This window comes from Scyliorhinus canicula, chromosome 10 (assembly GCF_902713615.1).
Source record: "Scyliorhinus canicula chromosome 10, sScyCan1.1, whole genome shotgun sequence".
NCBI lineage: Eukaryota > Metazoa > Chordata > Chondrichthyes > Carcharhiniformes > Scyliorhinidae > Scyliorhinus > Scyliorhinus canicula.
This window is the reverse complement of record NC_052155.1, coordinates 3,883,362-3,903,283: the sequence shown is the minus strand read 5'-3', so window position 1 is coordinate 3,903,283 and position 19,922 is coordinate 3,883,362. Positions and strand designations below refer to the sequence as shown.

Below are 19,922 nucleotides of genomic sequence, written 5' to 3'. Positions count from 1 at the left end.
TGAAGTGTGAATCGCACGCTACTTAGGGGCGGCACGGTAACAGTGGTTAGCACTGTTGCTTCACAGCTCCAGGGTCCCGAGTTCGATTCCGGCTTGGGTGACTGTCAAAGAACAAAGAAAATTACAGCGCAGGAAAACGCCCTTCGGCCCTCCCAGCCTGCGCTGATCCAGATCCTTTATCTACCTGTTGCCTATTTTCCAAGGATCTGCTTCCCTCTGTTCCCCGCCCGTTCATATATCTGTCCAGATGCATCTTAAATAATGCTATCGTGCCCTCCTCTACCACCTCGGCTGGCAAAGCGTTCCAGGCACCCACCACCCTCTGCGTAAAAAAACCTTCCACGCACATCTCCCTTAAACTTTCCCCCCTCTCACCTTGAAATCGTGACCCTTTGTAACTGACACCCCCACTCTTGGAAAAAGCTTGTTGCTATCCACCCTGTCCATACCTCTCATAATTTTGTAGACCTCAATCAGGTCCCCCTCAACCTCCGTCTTTCCAATGAAAACAATCCTAATCTACTCAACCTTTCTTCATAGCTAGCACCCTCCATACCAGGCAACATCCTGGTGAACCTCCTCTGCACCCTCTCCAAAGCATCCACGCCCTTCTGGTAATGTGGCGACCAGAACTGCACTCAGTATTCCAAATGTGGCCTTACCAAAGTCCTATACAACTGTAACATGACCTGCCGACTCTTGTGCTCAATACCCCGTCCGATGAAGGCAAGCATGCTGTATGCCTCTTGACCACTCTATCGACCTGCGTTGCCACCTTCAGGGTACAATGGACCTGAACTCCCAGATCTCTCTGTACATCAATTTCCCCACGACTCTTCCATTGACCATATAGTCCGCTCTTGAAATAGATCTTCCAAAATGAAATGAAAATCGCTTATTGTAGGCTTCAAATGAAGTTACTGTGAAAAGCCCCTAGTCGCCACATTCCGGCACCTGTTCGGGGAGGCTGGTACGGGAATTGAACCGTGCTGCTGGCCTGCTTTAAAAGCCAGCAATTTAGCCCAGTGTGCTAAACCAGCCCCAGGCATCACCTCGCATTTGCCTGGATTGAACTCCATCTGCCATTTCTCTGCCCAACTCTCCAATCTATCTATATTTTGTTGTATTCTCTGACAGTCCTCGTCGCTATCTGCAACTCCACCAATCTTAGTATCATCTGCAAACTTGCCCATCAGACCACCTATACCTTCGTCCAGATAATTTATGTATATCACAAACAACAGTGGTCCGAGCACGGATCCCTGTGGAACACCACTAGTCACCTTTTTCCATTTTGAGACACTCCCTTCCACCACTACTCTCTGTCTCCTGTTGCCCAGCCAGTTCTTTATCCATCTAGCTAGTACACCCCATACGACTTCACTTTTTCCATCAACCTGCCATGGGAAACTTTATCAAACGCCTTACTGAAGTCCATGTATGTGACATCTACAGCCCTTCCCTCATCGGCGGCGGGAGTGGCCTCCCAGCGGCGGGACTTCGGCCCATCCGGGCCGGAGAATCACCGCAGGGGCCTCGCCGATCGGAGTGGCGAGATTCCCACCACCGCCACTTCCCGGGTGGCGGAGAATTCTGCCACGGCAGGGGCGGGATCTTCGGCGGCCCCAGGTGATTCTCCGACCTTGCTGGGGGTTGGAGAATTTCGCCCCAGGTTCCCATCCCCCTGCCACATTAGTTTAAAACCTCCCCAACAGTGTTAGCAAAAGCACCCCCTAGGACATTGGTTCTAGTCCTGCCCAGGTGTACACCATCCGATTTGTAATGGTCCCACCGCCCCCAGAACCGGTTCCAATGTCCTAAATATCTGAACCCCTCCCTCCTGCACCATCTCTCAAGCCACGTATTCATCCTGCCTATTCTTTCATTTCTACTCTGACTGTCTCGTGGCACTGGTAGCAATCCTGAGATTACTACCTTTGAGGTCCTACTTTTTAAACTTATCTCCAACTCTCTAAATTCTGATTGTAGGACCTCATCCCGTTTTTTACCTATATCGTTGGTGCCTATATGCACCACGACAACTGGCTGTTCACCCTCCCCCTTCAGTATGTCCTGCAGCCAATCTGAGACGTCCCTGACCCGTGCACCTGGGAGGCAACATACATAGAACATAGAACAGTACAGCACAGAACAGGCCCTTCGGCCCTCGATGTTGTGCAGAGCAATGATCACCCTACTCAAACCCACGTATCCACCCTATTACCCGTAACCCAACAACCCCCCCCCTTAACCTTACTTTTATAGGACACTACAGGCAATTTAGCATGGCCAATCCACCTAACCCGCACATCTTTGGACTGTGGGAGGAAACCGGAGCACCCGGGAGGAAACCCACGCACACACGGGGAGGACGTGCAGACTCCACACAGACAGTGACCCAGCCGGGAATCGAACCTGGGACCCTGGAGCTGTGAAGCATTTATGCTAACCACCATGCTACCCTGCTGCCCCAATTTGGGAGTCTCGTTTTGTGACCACAGAACGCCTGTCTACTCCCCTTACGAGGGAATCCCCTATGACTATAGCCCTGCCAGTCTTTTTCCCGCCCTTCTGTGCAGCAGAGCCAGCCACGGTGCCATGAGACTGGCTACTACTGCCTTCCCCTGGTGAGTCATCTCCCCCAACAGTATCCAAAACGGTATACCTGTTTTGGAGGGAGATGACCGCAGGGGACACCTGCACTGCCTTCCTGCTCTTTCTCTGTCTTTGGTCACCCATTCCCTGTCTCCGTCACCAATCCTAATCTGCTGGTGTGACCAACTCACTGAACGTGCTATCCATAACCTCCTCAGCATCGCGGATGCTCCAAAAGTGAGTCCACCCGCAGCTCCAGAGCCGTCATGCGGTCTAACAGGAGCTGCAGCTGGACACACTTCCCGCACATGAAGGAGTCAGGGGCATCGGCCACGTCCCTGAACTGTTATGCAAGAGGAGCATAACACGGGTCTGGGATCTCCTATCATTTTTACACTTTACCTTAACTAATTACAAATATAATCTCAAATAATGAATAAGTGAAAGGAATAAGGATGCTACTTACCAATCACAATACTTACCATCTCACAAAGAGTTACATTTCTCCCAGCTACTGCTAATTGGAGCACTTTCCTTACCAGCCAATCAGGTCACTGCTTTGCTGTGATGTCACTCTTCAAGGTAAGTTTTTAAAGAGGTAAACTTACCTTCCCGACGACCCGTCGCCGAAAATCTGAAGGCCGCTTCTCCTGCAGGCTGTGATGTCACGGTTCAACTTCTTTCTACTTCTACCTGCCCTCGAGCCTTCTCTTGATCTTTACTCGGCTGGGATCCTTACAGCAGTTGTTTTTTTTTGGTTAGAGGAGGGGGGTGGGGGGGAAACTCTTAAGAAGTGTTTTGGGTTTAACTGTCACTTGACAACAGCTCCTCCACAAACCACCTTCAAGTTCCCCTGACCGCAATGCACCTATGCAAATTTCCCCCGCAATAGCCAATCAGTAGCTCCGCTCTACTGCCCGTGTGTGCGTGGGTTTCCTCCAGGTGCCGAAAGACGTGCTTGTTGGATGAATTGGACATTCTGAATTCTCCCTCAGTGTACCTGAACAGGCGCCGGAATGTGGCGACTCGGGGATTTTCACAGTAACTTCATTGCAGTGTTAATGTAAGCCTACTTGTGACAATAAAGATTATTACTTCGTTCCGGCAGGAATACTTTGTCTCCCAAACGGAGAATTCCCACTGATATCTTGGGATGGGTCCCAAAGATGTGCATAGTAGGTGAATTGGTCACACTAAATTGCCCCTCAATTGGAAAGTTTTTTTTTTATTTAAACCCAGAAGGATAATTATATTAGGTGTTCTCAACTTCTCCAACATGAATTGGGATAGTCAGAGTGTAAAGGGTTTAGAGGGAGTGCATTTCTTTAAATGTATTCAGGAGAGCTTTTTATGTCAATGTTTGGAACTTCCAACAAGGGACAATGCAGTGCTGGATCCAATTCTGGGGAATAAAGCCAGACATGTGTTCGAGGTGGCAGTACGGGAGCCTTTTTGTGATAGCGATCACAACACAATACGATGCAAGCTTGTTATGGAAAAGGAAAAAGATGGTCTGCAAAAAATTTATTTTGGATTGGGGGAAACAGATTTGATCAGAATAAGGCTGCATCTGTCCAGGGTAGATGGGGAACAGCTACCTGTGGAAAAATCTACAGCAGAGAGTGTGGAGGGCATTCAAAAAGGAAATTGGGAGAGTACAGGCCCAACATTTAGTGTTAAATGTGGGAGCCACAAGCCCAGAGAACCCTGGATGTCTAGGAATATTCAGGACTCGATATGAAAGAGAGTTTAGTAGTTATAAAGGGAGCAAATCAGTAGAGCCATAGTGGAGTGTAGGAAGTGTAGAGGGTATTTTAGAAAGCAATTAGAAGAGCAAATGGGGGAATGAAAAAGCACTGATGGGTAAGATTTGGAGGAATCCCAAAATATACCAGAAGTATGTTGTTATGACACCCTGGGGGAGTGCGCAGTCAGATCGAGCCACACAGATGCCGTAGTCCCAATATAAGTCGCTAACACAGTGGTTAGCACTGTTACTTCACAGCTCGAGGGACCAGGGTTCAAACGTATGGTAATAATGGAACAACAGTCTGCTAATCTAATTATTCACTCACATTGTCCCACCCTCCACCCACCCACACAAGGCAGACACACAGTGGGGGTAGGAAAAGATCAAAATAACTGGGATTAAATGGGCAAAGAGTATCTTCGCTGCGGAGGATGTGGTTTTTGTAGTCGGCGATTTTCTCGGGACGCGAAGTATTGAAATCTCCCGGTTGGATCGGCCCCTCTAGTTTATGCCTTCAATTAGAACCCACAGGGTGTAGAATTTCCTCTGGGGGTCACTTTCACTTGCCTGACCGCCAAGAGATTGGCTCTCAGTCTCTGTCTCTGTCCCCTCCGCCTCTAGAACGCTTGTCTGCTCTTTCTGGAGATCTTCTGTCGTGAAGAGAAAGAGAAAATGGGTCTTTCTCAACATCTCCCCAGGAGAGAGCTATCAGCAGTGTCCTCCTCGCCTTTCAAACAGAGGTTAGGCTTTCACAGACTTGGCTACAGAGACTGCTGCAGCCTTTTAATCAGAGGTTAAACTTTCACAGGCCTTGCTGGAGAATGTTATAAATCACCAGCCTTAGCGGACAGAGAGAGTGTCCAAATCTGCTCCGACTGCTGTCCAGGTCGAATCAGAACTGAATTTTTAAAATGGAGTCTGCCTTCCTTCCAGAAGCTTCTGACATGCAAATCAAATCGAGAACAGGCTAAGTTCCGGAATTTGATTGGCTGCGAGCCATGTCCATCAAAATAACATCACTGGACCATGCTAAATAGCACACTGGACAGAGGGGCGTACGTGGGCCAATCCAAATAGCACATTCGACTGGGGGTGTTTCAGTAATAGTCCAGATACAAAAGTTAAAAACAGTCTATAGAATTATAGCAACCAGCAAGACATAAATTACTTCATTGCAGTGTAATGCAAGCCTACTTATGACACTAAAAAATTAGATTAGAAATTAAAAGGGCAAACAAGGGTCAAACTAGGATTTAAGAGAGGTTCCTTACAATATTAAAGGGGAAGAAGATTACCAGGGGGAAAAGGACCCATTAGGGACCAAGGGGATATTCTGTGCATGAAGCCAGTTCACATTGGTGGGGTGTTAAGCAAATACTTCACATCTGTCTTCATTCAGGGAAAGGAGGATGTGGGCGCAGAATTCAGACAAGGGGGTTTGTGAGCTTTGAGATGTTTGACCTCAGGAGTGAGGAGATACTGGAGGTAAATGGACAAATCCCCAGGTCAAAGAAGAAAAATTACAGCACAGGAACAGGCCCTTAGGCCCTCCCAGCCTGCGCCGATCCAGATCCTTTATCTAAATCTCTCGCCTATTTTCCAAGGATCTACTTCCCTCCATTCCCCGCCCGTTCATATATCTGTCCAGATACATCTTAAATGCTATTATGCCTGCCTCTACCACCTCCGCTGGCAAAGCGTTCCAGGCACCCACCACCCTCTGCGTAAAAAGCCTTCCACACACATCTCCCTTAAACTTTCCCCCTCACTTTGAAATCATGACCCCTTAGAATTGACACCCCCACTCTTGGAAAAAGCTTGTTGCTATCCACCCTGTCCATACCTCTCAATTTTGTAGATCTAAATCAGATCCCCCCTCAACCTCCGTCTTTCCAACGAAAACAATCCTAATCTACTCAACCTTTCTTCATAGCTAGCACCCTCCATACTAGGCAACATCCTGGTGAACCTCCTCTGCACCCTCTCCAAAGCATCCACACCCTTCTGGTAATGTGGCGACCAGAACTGCACTCAGTATTCCAAATGTGGCCGAACCAAAGTCCTATACAACTGTAACATGACCTGCCGACTCTTGTACTCAATACCCCGTCCGATGAAGGCAAGCATGCTGTATGCCTTCTTGACCACTCTATCGACCTGCGTTGCCACCTTCAGGGTACAATTGAATTGTACCAGATGAATTGTAACCCAGGCTGTTTTGGGAGACAAAGGAGGAAATTACAGGTGCTTGGACTTAAACTCTCTGGCCACAGGGGAGATTCCAGAGGATTGGAGGACGGCTAATACAGTTTAGAATTCAGCAAAAGAGGACCAAGAGATTGGTTAAGAGGAGAAAATTAGGGTATGAGAGGAAACTTGCAAGTAACATAAAACCAGACAAAGAGCAAAGAAAAGTACAGCACAGGAACAGGCCCTTCAGCCCTCCAAGCCCGTGCCGATCATGCTGCCCATCTAAACTAAAATCTTCTAAGCTTCCTGAGACCATATCCTTCTATTCATGTATTTGTCAAGGTGTCCCTTAAACGTCACTATCGTCCCTGCTTCCACCACCTCCTCCAGCAGCGAGTTCCAGGCACCCACTACCCTCCGTGTAAAAAAACTTGCCTCGTACATTTACAATAAGGGGCTTCTTAACAAATACATGAATAGAGGGATACGGACGCCAGAAGTGTAGAAGATTTTAGTTTAAACGGGCAACATGGTTGGCGCAGGCATGGAGGGCCGAAGGGCCTGTTCTGTGCTGTACTTTTCTTTGTTCTACATCTCCTATAAACCTATGACCCTAGTAATTGACCGCTTTACCCTGGGGAAAAGCCTCTGACTATCCACTCGGTCTATATCCCTCATAATTTTGTAGACCTCTATCAGGTTGCCCCTCAACCTCCGTCGTTCCAGTGAGAACAAACTGAATTTATTCAACCTCTCCTCATAGCTAATGCCGTCCATACCAGGCAACATCCTGGTAAATATCTTCTGCACCCTGTCTAAAGCCTTCACATCCTTCTGGTAGTGTGGTGACCAGAATTGAACACTATACTCCAAGTGTGGCCTAACTAAGGTTCTATACAGCTGCAACATGACTGGCCAATTCTTATACTTAATGCCCCGGCCAATGAAGGCAAGCATGCCGTATGCCTTCTTGACTACCTTCTCCACCGGTATTGCCCCTTTCAGTGACCTGTGGACCTGTACATCTAGATGAAAATGAAAATCGCTTGTCACGAGTAGGCTTCAATGAAGTTACTGTGAAAAGCCCCTAGTTGCCACATTCCGGCGCCTGTCCAGGGGGGGCTGGCACGAGAATCGAACCGTGCTGCTGGCCTGCTTGGTCTGCTTAAAAAGCCAGCGATTTAGCCCAGTGAGCAAAACCAGCACTACAATCTTTCCGCTTTCCGACTGTCAATACTCGAGGGTTCTACCATTCACTGTATATTCCCTACCTGTATTAGGCCTTCCAAAATGCAATACCTCATTTGTCCGGATTAAACTCCATCTGCCATCTCTCTGCACAAGTCTCCAAACGATCCAAATCCTGCTGTATCCTCTGACAGTCCTCATCGCTATCTGCAATTCCACCAACCTTTGTGTCGTCTGAAAACTTGCTAATCAGACCAGTTACATTTTCCTCCAAATCATTTATATATACTACGAACTGCAAAGGTCCCAGCACTGATCCTTGCGGAACACCACTAGTCTCAGCCCTCCAATTAGAAAAGCACCCTTCCATTGCTACTCTCTGCCTTCTATGACCTAGCCAGTTCTGTATCCATCTTGCCAGCTCACCTCTGATCCTGTGTGACTTCACCTTTCGTACTAGTCCACCATGAGGGACCTTGTCAAAGGCCTTACTGAAGTCCATATAGACAACATCCACTGCCCTACCTGCATCAATCATCTTTGTGACCTCCTCAAAAAACCTATCAAGTTAATGAGACATGACCTGCCCTTCACAAAACCGTGCTGCCTCTCGCTAATACGTCCATTTGCTTCCAAATGGGAGTGGATCCTGTCTTGAAGAATTCTCTCCAGTAATTTCCTTACCCGTTAAAGCTTTGATCAATGAAGACAGATGTAGGTCCCTTACAATCTGCAACAGTAAGATTTATAATAGAGAACAAGCAATAGGCAGAGTAATTAGACAACAACTATATTTCTGTCTTACTGGAGAACGACAAATAGCGTCCCAGAAATGTGAACGAATCAAGGGTCAGGTGAAAAGGAAAAATTGAAAGAAATTAGTATTACTAATATAATAGAGCTGGAGAAATACATGGGACTGAAAGTGGAGTATTGTGTGCTGCTTTTGGTCTCCACATCTAAGAAAGGATATATCTGCCGCAGGGGAGTGCAGTGAAGGTTCACCAGATGGATTCCTGGCATGGTCGTATGTGGAGAGATTGGGTCAACTGGGCCTGTATTTACTGGAATTTAGAATAATGTGAGGGAATCTCACAGGGCTGGACAGGCTGATAAAGGGATGATCTTTCCTCTGGCTGGAGGGCTGGAAAAGGAGTCACAGTCTCAGGATATGGGGTCGGCCATTTAGGACAGATGAGGAAAACCTCGTCACTCAGAGGATGTGACCCTGTAGATTTCTCTGCCACAGAAAGCGGTGGGGGAAAAGTCACTGAATTAATTTAAATAGATTTCTGGAGTCTAAAAGGCATCAAGGAGAATGGAGAGAGTGCAGGAACATGGTTGAGCGAGAAGATCACCCATGATCATATTAAATGACAGAATGTTCAATGGGCGACTCCTCCTATTTTCTATGTTGGAGGTTCAGCTCCACGACATTACTGCAGGAGTTCCTCAGGGCAGTGTCCTCAGCTGCTTCAATGACCTTTGCAAACTCTATGGGCAGATTTCTCCCATCCTGCCCGCTGTGGAATCGCTGACGTGTGAGAGTGAAGAATCCAGCGAGAGCTGAAAAGTCAAGCTCACGGTGGAAAAACAGTTTGAAATTCTCCAAACAGCAGGTTAACGAAGGTCAGTTATCCCATGTGAACGCTATTTGTATTAATTTATGTTAGGACTCCCGTACAAGAATCCCAACAATTTGCAAGACTGAGGGAAGACAACCAAACCAAATTTAATCAACTTTAATTTAGCAAGAAGTCTTACAACGCAGACTTTAACCTGTTGTTGCAAGACTTCTTACGGTGCTCATCCCACTCCGGCATCTCCAATTTAAACATAAAATTAATCACATCAGCAACACAGTAATATCAACAGTTAAAACTCTCCTACAATTGCCAATTAAGCAACCCAATGCCTCATATTTTGGAAGGCCTGTCTGGTGCCAGCAGCCGCAGTAATTCCAACTCCAAGAGTGTAAATTAAAGCTGCTGCTTGTAGTTGGATCTTGGGATTGATCTGGCACTCCGTCACGATGTGAGCTACCGCCTGACCCAGCCCTTGCCTCCTAGTGGAGTATTCCCAATAACGGTTTGTGATCCATTATGATGGTAAAAACAGTGACCATAAACATTGGAGGATATTTGAGGATTTTGTTTTTGCGCTGTAGATCACTGCCCTGCCCTCTTTTTCAATGAGAATATCATCTTTCTTTTGTTTAATGTCTCGGAGGGGAAAGTGATGGGTCGGTCAGTATCTTAGATACAGGAGGCGATTCGGCCAGAGTCTGCACCGGCACTTACAAAGACCACCCTATCCCCATAATCTCCACTTGGACACAAGGGCAATTTCGTCTTTGGCCTGTGGGAGGAAACGCACACAGATCTGGGGAGAATGTGCAGACTCCGCACAGATAGTGACCCAAGCTTGGGATCCTGGAGTTGTGAAGCAACCAGTGCTAACCACTATGCTATGTACTGCCTGATCGGATCTTGAATGATAGGACTGTCCCCATTGCATAGGGTGCAGCACCACATTACGATTGTCTAAGTAAACATGAATTAGTAAGTTGGATGGCCAGCTTGACCTGTTCAAAGGCCTGTTAGGAGTTTTTCCATTGCCAACACGAGGTGGTGCAACAGCACTAATGTTGTGGCTAACTTTGATGAATTGGTTGTAGTAATTGACTATGTTCAGAAATTTTTTTTTATTCCGTGATGTTTCTTAATACTGGAACCACAGATTGCTTTCATCTCATCTGCCAAGGTTTAAAGTTGACATTTAAATGTCAACTTAAAGTCCAAATATGTATCTTCACTGGCCTGAAAAAGGTGCATTTTCTCTCAAGCATCCAAATCTAGATTTCCACTAGGCTGGCCAGATGTTTTCCTGTGCAGACCCCATCACCAAGTATGCCTTTTGAAATTGCTTGTAGCAAGTTCTCCATCATCCATTGGAAGATTGCATCATTGTTTTCTGAAGTCTTGGGTCTTCAGCTAGCTAAAGGTTGTAAGTAAGGGAGGACTCAGTCAAACATCTGTATGGGAGGCCTTCCCCCAGCTTGGAGGAAACATCCAAGGGATAGGATACACGCGAGTAGGATAATTGCTACAGATCATAGGGACTACCTGTTATGATAACCAAAGACCAGGAATTTGTCAATTCTGTAAACTATGAGGGCAGGATCAAACAACCGCTTTATCCACGGCTTGGCTGAATTTAGTGGATACCATTCAGTATGGGAATTGAACCATGCTTCTGGCCAGCTATTTAGCCTGGTGCTAAACCAGCCCTTGATCAACCTGTATCTGGAGTCCTGGGGGCTATTAAACTTCCAATGAGATTACAATCTGGGGTCTACATACCATAAGCAAGATGGTCTTGTTGTTCCAAGAAACTGCCACAACTACATACTGGATGGGAAGGGGCTACACTACCCACAGCAGCAAAATGGAGCTGCTTCTGATGGGCGGAATGGCCTCTTGGTGTATGGCAAGATCCAAAGAGTATACTGAGCAATTGACAGTTACAAGCACACAAGATACTGTCCAAATCCTTTTTATTGGTGTTTTACAGTAAGTGGGCAGGTGTGCAATGCAGGATAGTTACAGACAATAATAGTTCGAGATTTAAAAAAACAAGATAGATAAACAATTACTCAACAACAATCCCAGTAAACGGCCCCACTGTTATCACCAGCATTCAACACAAATAAGCAAAATGTTAAGCTACTGTGACAAGCTCCCAGGAGACATTAGACCTCCTGGTGGGCATATAGGTTGTTAGGGGGCGTGGGTTTCCAGTAATGCTGGCTTTATTCCTCATCAAACACCCATCTGGGTCAAGCGAGTCAGACTCCTTTAAGCCAGTCAGGAGGTTAGAAACACTTGCGATGGACTATGGAGGGCCCAGACTCATCGTACTCCTGCTTACTGATCCACATTTGCTGGAAGGTGGAGAGAGAAGCCAAGATGGAGCCTCCGATCCACACTGAATACTTCCTCTCAGGAGGAGCAATGATCTTTATCTTCATTGTGCTGGGAGCCAAGGCTGTGATTTCCTTCTGCATCCGATCAGCAATACCTGGGAACATGGTGGTCCCACCAGACAAGACCGTGTTGGCATACAGATCCTTCCTGATATCCACATCACATTTCATGATGCTATTGTAACAGGTTTCATGGATCCCATTAGATTCCATCCCAAGGAAGGATGGTTGGAAAAGGGCTTCTGGGCCCCTGAAACGCTCATTACCAATGGTGATGACTTGGCCATCAGGGAGTTCATAGCTTTTCTCCAAGGTTGAAGAGGAGCTGGCTGTCTGCATCTCAGCTTCAAAATCTAGGGCCACATACGCAAGTTTCTCCTTGATGTCACGCACAATCTCCCTCTCTGCTGTGGTGGTGAAGGAGTACCCACGCTCAGTCAGGATCTTCATCACATAGTCAGTGAGATCTCTGCCAGCTAGGTCTAACCTCATGATGGCATGAGGCAAGGCATACCCTTCATAGATTGGCACAGTGTGGGAAACACCATCACCAGAATCTAGCACAATGCCAGTTGTACGGCCAGAGGCGTACAAGGACAGCACAGCCTGAATGGCAACATACATGGCTGGCGTGTTGAAGGTCTCGAACATGATCTGGGTCATCTTCTCCCGGTTGGCTTTGGGGTTGAGAGGAGCCTCTGTGAGGAGAACAGGATGCTCCTCTGGGGCCACTCGCAGCTCATTGTAGAAGGTGTGGTGCCAGATCTTCTCCATGTCATCCCAGTTGGTCACAATGCCATGCTCAATTGGGTATTTCAGTGTCAGAATTCCTCTCTTGCTCTGGGCTTCATCGCCAACGTAACTGTCTTTTTGACCCATTCCAACCATCACTCCCTGGAAAGTGAGGAAAACAAAAAAGGAATAAATATGGCAAGTGTAGGCAGCTCAGTCCAAATCAAAATTAAAGTTAATTGGTTAATTAGTTACTCAAGTATAGGAGACAGCCAAATTTGAAGTTGTTGTTATCTCCCTTCTCACTACTGGCATCATTTGCAGAATTGTGAAAGTGCTGCCTCATTTACTACATGTTTCGCACAAACTGGCTCCCAATTGATCATGTGACATGGTTGTCAAGAGGGAGCCCCTTGTCCTAAAGTATGATTATCAATCAAGCCCACACAATGAGCAACATTGAGCTACAACCCAACCCCATCTCATTCTCAACTGGGCTACAACAGGCTAGAGAATAGAAGACAGCAACTCAACTGGATCGTTCCAGTATATACAAGGATTGGCCCACAACTACTCCAGTAACAATCAGTACATTACATTACTGGAGTTTACACCTCAAGAGACCTTGCATTTACAAGTTACACATCCTCAAAGTAGGTGACAGCTAATACATTGATTGCATTTGAAGTCCGAAAGCACAAACAAATTCTCAGCAAGATCTCACAAACCACTCTGATAATCTATTTCAGGAGAGAGTCATCAGGATACAAGTTTCCAGAGATCTTTCAACATCCCACAAGAACAGGCTTAATCCAGCCTCCAGTTAACTCACTGTGGTAATCCCAAATATAGTTGGCTGTTCCTGTCTTACAAATTGAAGGTCACCATGCAACACTTCAGTAACTGGGGAGATGAACATTAATGTTCATGCAACACAAATCCCAGGACAGAAGCAATCCCAGGACAGAAGCAATGGATTTTGCTCCCATTCTGGCAGAAAAACACAAGAGAATAGGCAAAGCAATGTTCCACAACATTAATACCTGCATCTTTTATGGGTTTACCCCAGGGAATGGACGTTGGGGAGGATAGCATATGATACATCAGCAGATCAGGGGTTCACATTAGTTTAGAACAGAAATCCAGGAAGGGGTGAAGGGGCCAAGAGTTAAGGCAGGTTAAAAAGCACATTTTTTGCTCATTGCCAGTAGTCACACCTGGCCTCCTGAACCGCTAAAACCCACCTCCTTACCACCGAATACTGCACATCGGAAATCTAAATCAAACCAATTGGATACTTTGCTCCTGAAACTAAGTCTCCCTTCATCAAACACAGCAAGTGAAGTTTACTAGAGAGACAGAGCACACACCTCCCCCACCCCAAAAATGGAGCCTTCACTTCTGGAACAGTTAAATCATTCCTTCACACAAGTCAACAAAGCCAGCACTCCCACACATGGCAGGGGTAGAGAAAGAGTTGATTCAGAGGCAAATAATTTTATTGAAGGACTGACCTGGTGCCGGGGGCGTCCCACGATGGAGGGAAAGACAGCCCTGGGAGCATCATCTCCTGCAAAGCCAGCCTTACACATCCCAGATCCATTGTCAACCACCAGAGCAGCAACCTCATCATCAGCCATGGTTTAAACTCAACAGGAGGTGACTGAAAGAGAAGGAATAAGAAAAAACATTCACTATAAACAGGAGCACAGACCTGGAACACACACTACACATTTTAAAACAATTACTGATCATGAATTCCATCTCAATGGCAATTTGTGTTGGGCAATGATTGTTCAGATTGCCAGCAACAGATTATTTAATCAAATAAAACCTTCCAACTACCTTCTCAAAGGTATTTCTGCTCCAACTACTGGTTCCAACCTGCAGCTACTGCTTCCTGCAGCACCCTCTCTCTTTAAAGAGCAGGAGGCTCCACCCACATTCTCATCAGGTGAATCAGACAAACAATGAGATTCAGGGGGATGGGTCAAAACCAGCCACTCAGATGAGAGCGATTAAGTTTAATTCACGAGGCAGGAGAAGAACCCAGTTATTTATTTTGTGACGTCTGGGTATTATTCATAGTTAGAAACATTCCTTCTGCACCTTTTTGCATCTCCTTGGATTCCCAGTTTCCCAATTTCCTTCCCTAGGTGATGACTTGCTCAGACATCAGTCCCCAGGATGCAGAGCAAACAAGAAGGAAGAGCTGCAATTGGCAATTACACAGCAACTTGGGCACAGTAAAATCTTCCAATCATAGAATCCCTACAGGGCAGAAGAGGTCATTCTGCCCATTGAGTCTGAACCCACCCTCCTAAAGAGCACCCTACTGAGGCCCATGACCCCACCCCACCTTATGCCAGTAAAATAAAAGTAACCTAAAATAAAAGCAAATTACTGCGGATGCTGGAATCTGAAACCAAAGAGAAAATGCTGGAAAATCTCAATTAAATGACCCCAACCTCACTGGGCAAGCGCTGGGGAAATAGAACATAGTGTTGATCACCAGCTTGTTATGCTGATGAGAAATCTGCTCTCATGGTCAGAATTTCCACACAGCTAGAAAGAAGGACCGTTCCTCTCAGGATCATGAAATATCCCAGGAACCAGCAGGTGGCAGAGCAACAGAGCAAGTGGGCGAGGCGCCGTCACTGTCAGCACAATGGCAGCACCGTGAAGTAACTTCTGTCTAATCCGGAGACCCGGGTTAACGCCCGGCACCAAGGCAACTGTTTAAATTCAATTAATGAATACATCTGGAATATAAAGCTAGTCTCAGTAATAGAGCCATGAAACCATTGTCGGTCCTTGAAAAACCCATCTGCTTCACTAGTATCCTTTAGGGAAGAAAATCTGCCGTCCTTACTCGGTCTGGCCTACATGTGACTCCAGACCCACAGCAATGTGGTTGACTCTGAAATGGCCGAGAAAGCCCCCTCAGTTCAAGGGGCAATTCCGGGTGATCAACAAATTCCAGTCTTGCCAGCGACGCCCATGAACCAATAATTTTTTAAATGGTGCCAGCACACTCGGGGTTAAAGCCATGACTCACAAACTGCCGAGAATTGACCTTATTTGGTAATGACGCGGCAGAGCTTGCTCAGGCACACCTTGCTATTTAAAGTGGCAGGTTTAAGGACAGCACCGAGCTATAACTTTGTCTGGGATCATCCAGTCCCAGGAGAGGGTGGGAACAGTAAAATGAACCCTGTGGAGCAGATTAAATGGTTCTCACAGGGGAGATTGGCACTGTCTGTTTTTCATTTATTCACGGGACCTGCATGTCAGACATAAACACAAATCAGGAGGAGGAATGAGGCCATTCAGCCCCTCGAGCCTGTTCCGACATTCAACAAGTCTGTGGCCTCAACCCCACATTCCGCCCACTCCCGATATCCTTTGATTCCCGAACTTAGCCTGAAAAGTATTCAGTGACTAGGCGGAATTCTCTGGAAAAATATCTAAGTGGTTGCCTGCGGGAATTGCCACGAGCTTCCTGGTGCTCCGCCCAGCGAGGCCGGCAATGCAATTCCATTATAGCTGGTCCACTTAACAAGGCCTCACGGGGTGCTGACCACAAAGAACGGAACGCCAGCTGACTTGCCGGGACCGCGCTCGCCAGCCCCCTGCTAACAAGGTCGAGCAACACTTAAACTACACTTGCTCAGCCAACTCCAGACCCGAGAGGACTTCCGCCAGGGACATCAAAGGCCACGGGACATGATAAGCAGCTGGCTGCCTCCACCTCAGATGTGCATCATGGGTAAACACCAAGATGTAGTGGTAGAGAAAGGAGATCCAAGCGTGTTGACGATCACGTTGGTGGGGTGGGGGGGGGGGGGGCATATTACACTCCTTTTTGCACAACTATTATGATGCCTCTGTCACTTTCTTCCACAATGATGCCAGCTCCTGACCCTTTGCCCATCTCTCCAGGCACCGCCCCCCCACCCCGTGGCACTCGCCAGCCCTCTGGCTGTGGACATGTCCTGGAAGCTGTGTCCCATCCCATGGGTGTTCAGATGATGTGTGTGTGGTGTTGCCTTCTGCAGTGTTTAGCAGTGGCCAGGCATCAAGGTGTGATTGGGATGCTGGGCAATGACTCCCACATGCTACATGGCCCACCCACCCACGGGAATCCACTTGGCATGTGTGAAGTGCTCACCTCACCATGATTGGCAATTCTCTATTAGCAATAGTCTTCAGCTGCAATGCCAGAGACCTTGGCACTTGGTGGGGGTGATCGGTGGCCATAGGGGCAGACTGGCAGGGACAAGGGTTGCCCCCGGAACGGGTACACACGATCCAGGGGTTGGCATAGTGGTACCATGAGAGGTTTCCCCACCCTCCCCAGCGCCTCCTCCCCATGGTGGCCCACCCCAGCTGAGCTCCCCCACCCCCTCCCTCTCCCGCCCAGCAATGAGGTGGCAAGCCCAGCGACCTCGTGCTCTTCGCCTGTGAGCAAAGATGGCTGTTCACCTCCCTGCTCCCCGAAGAAGCCCTTCTGTCAGGTTCATGTTTTTCAACTGGTTTAGCACAGGGCTAAAGAGCTGGCTTATAAAGCAGACCAAGGCAGGCCAGCAGCATGGTTGAATTCCTGTACCAGCCTCCCCGAACAGGCGCCGGAATGTGGCGACTAGGGGCTTTTCACAGTAACTTCATTGAAGTGACAATAAGCGATTTTAATTTTTCATTTCAAAAGGAGTACTAATGGATGCCAGCAGGACCACTTGCTGGAGAAGCCGGTGAATGATGGGAGGCCGTTGGATATGGGGTCGCTCTGATTGTATGGAAGTGGGGCTTAAGTGGTGATAATTGGTTTCTCACCATGTTACGACGAGATCCCGATTTTTCTTCTGGGAGTGGGCCGGTTCCATCACAAACTGTTTGGCGCCTGTCGCGGATCTCGTTTTGGCCTCTCCCGCTATTCACCGGCCTCCTTACGCTTGAATTAAAGAGCAACAAGGCCAGATAATTTTGCCCTCTGCCTCTCTGTGTCGCCATCTTACATGGAAGACCCCTTATTTTTAAACTGTTCCCTAGTTCTCGCCTCTCCCATAAAAAGAAACATCCTTTCAGTATCCACCCTGTCAAATCCCCTCGGGATGGACGGCATGGTAGCACAGTGGTTAGCACTGTTACTTCACAGCTGCAGGGTCCCGGGTTTGATTCACGCTTGGGTCACTGTCGGTGTGGCGTCTGCACATTCTCCCCGTGTCTACGTGGATTTCCTCCTGGTGCTCCGGTTTCCTCACACAAGTCCCGAAAGACGAGCTTTTAGGTAATTTGGACATTCAGAATTCTCCCTCTGTGTACCCGAACAGGCACAGGAATGTGGTGACTAGGGGATTTAAACAGCAACTTCATTGCAGTGTTACTGCAAGCCTACTTGTGACAATAAAGATTATTGATTATTATCTTCTCTGTTTCAGTCAGATCAACTCTAAATCTTCTAAACCCCAGTAGCTACAGGCCCAAACTTTCCTCACAAGATAAACCCCCGACATCACCATCCCAGCCATCAGCCGTCTGAACCTTCTCTGAACAACTTCTAATCTTTTCTTAAATAAGGAGACTAGAACTGTACACAGTGCACCAGATGTGGCCTCACTGTCATTCTGTACAAGTGCAGAAAAACATCCCCACTTTTATATTGCAATAAACAACATCCCATTTGTGAGACTGACAACACCGGCATTGATATCCACCCAGAATTGTCCTCAAGCCGGTGGTGCGAGGTCTTAATTTTGAACAAATGAAGCTCATGTTTGTGGCTGACCACTTTAGACGTTACTCCGAGAGGGGGAGGGGTTTCTGTGTTGTCTATTGAGGCGCCCTTTAAACACTACGCCCTGTTCTCAGGATTGCCGGCTTTTTCTGGCCAAGCCACGTGGCCCACCCTCTGCACATTTATTGTGCACAGGATGCTCGAATACCTGGAGAGAATTGCCGCTTGTTCACCCTGCGCTCTGCATACCAGCTTCATCACAGCCAATACTCTGCTGGGAATGGGAAATAGTGCCCATTGTGTCTAATTCAGGGCACCACCCGTGGGAAGGACATGAAAGCATTAGAGAGGGCGCAGAAAAGATTCATCAAAATGGTTTTAGAGATCAGGGACTCAAGCCATGAGGGTAGATTGGAGAAGGAAGTTCTCTGAGGTTGAGGAGATTCGGTGAGGGGTTGGGACAGAGTCAAGGGAAACTGTTCATTGGCAGAAGGGTTTTTTTGTAAAGAGAAAACCTAAAACCTGAAATGTATTTTTATTTTGTTTTTAAACCCAGTGTTTAAGATCTGGAATGTTCACTTCCTCAAGCATGGTGGAGGCAGGTTCAATCCTGGGCCTTCACGAGGGGTTAGGAAGGAATGTTTGCTGTAATAGTGCGCGGCATTAATGAGGAGACTGCTGAAATCACAATGTGGTTACTAGAACCACAAGGAGGTAAAGTTAGAAACAGGCACAACAACTACAATGCAGGTCTTTACTCCTCGACACCCGGGCACACACTCAATGGCCCCCTGCTCCCTGGGGATATCACACTCCACCCCCGCCCCAAGCCCGGAGCTACTTCCACACCCATTGGTACGTCTGCCAGGCCTTTTTACCGTTTCGCCAGTGAACAGCGTTCAGACACAGACTTTCTGCCGTATATCGGACCGTGGTGTGGCGTTTACGTGACGAGCATCTGCGCGGCGGTGGCATTGCTGGTGTGGTCACGAGAGCCGGTACGGGCACCTCTGGCGGTGGCAGAACGTCCATCGTGGTTTCCCAATGGGAACTAGGCAGTTCTTCATCCGGCATCTCGGTGTCCTCAAAATTCACCTGTGGATCCTTCACAAGCTGCGGAACCGGGGGTGGCAGGGGCATCGGTGAAGACGGCGGAGCCAGAACTTCCGAACCAATGAACGGTATGGATGAAGTATTCACCATGCGGCTTCAGAGATGGTCGCCGTGGCGATTAGACTCACTGCCCTGTGTCCGTACTTGGTAAGAAACCGGACCCATTTTCAACAACATGGCAGCCGGGATCCAAATGGCCCCTTTGACGCAGTTCCGGATGTGCACCGCGTCTCCTGGGGCGAACTCACGCAGTGGCGGCCTGTGTCCACCTCGGTTCGGTCCTGAGCGTGACGGATTTTCCCGCCAATATCCAGAACGGCGAGACTCAGACTGGAGCAGAGGCAGCGACACATCATCATCTGGGCTGGCACGATGCCCATTGTGGCAGGTGGGGTTGTCCGGTAACAGAATAAGAACCTTGTCAAACGGGTCTCAGTTCCTGAGATTTGGTTTTCATTCTGAGCTGAAATGTTTGCACTGCCCACTCAGCCAACCCATTGGAAGCTGGGCTGGTACAGGGCGGGCCTCATGTGATGGATCCCATTGGCAGACACGAATGCTGCAAATTCCACACTGGTAAACACTGTACCATTATCTGATACCAGCACCTCGGGCATGCTGTACATGCTGACAAT

The 19,922-nt window shown here is 47.7% G+C and overlaps 1 protein-coding gene across 1 annotated transcript; it reads right to left on the bottom strand.

Moving 5' to 3' along the window:
- Nucleotides 1-11,262: 11,262 nt before the first annotated feature.
- Nucleotides 11,263-14,391, bottom strand: LOC119972191 (actin, cytoplasmic A3a-like). The gene is made up of 3 exons (XM_038808524.1): nt 14,286-14,391; nt 13,955-14,103; nt 11,263-12,602 (listed from the first exon to the last, which is right to left on the bottom strand). Exons 2-3 carry the CDS (start codon nt 14,078-14,080, stop codon nt 11,598-11,600), a joined length of 1,131 nt encoding a protein of 376 aa, XP_038664452.1. The 5' UTR covers nt 14,081-14,103; nt 14,286-14,391; the 3' UTR covers nt 11,263-11,597.
- Nucleotides 14,392-19,922: the final 5,531 nt, after the last annotated feature.

Bases quoted from the DNA above. Each gene is read 5' to 3' on its own strand.
- LOC119972191 (XM_038808524.1), bottom strand. From the start codon at position 14,080: ATGGCTGATGATGAGGTTGCTGCTCTGGTGGTTGACAATGGATCTGGG. The intron at 12,603-13,954 runs GTCAGTCCTTCA...CTCACTTTCCAG, and splicing joins TGGGACGCCCCCGGCACCAG to GGAGTGATGGTTGGAATGGG.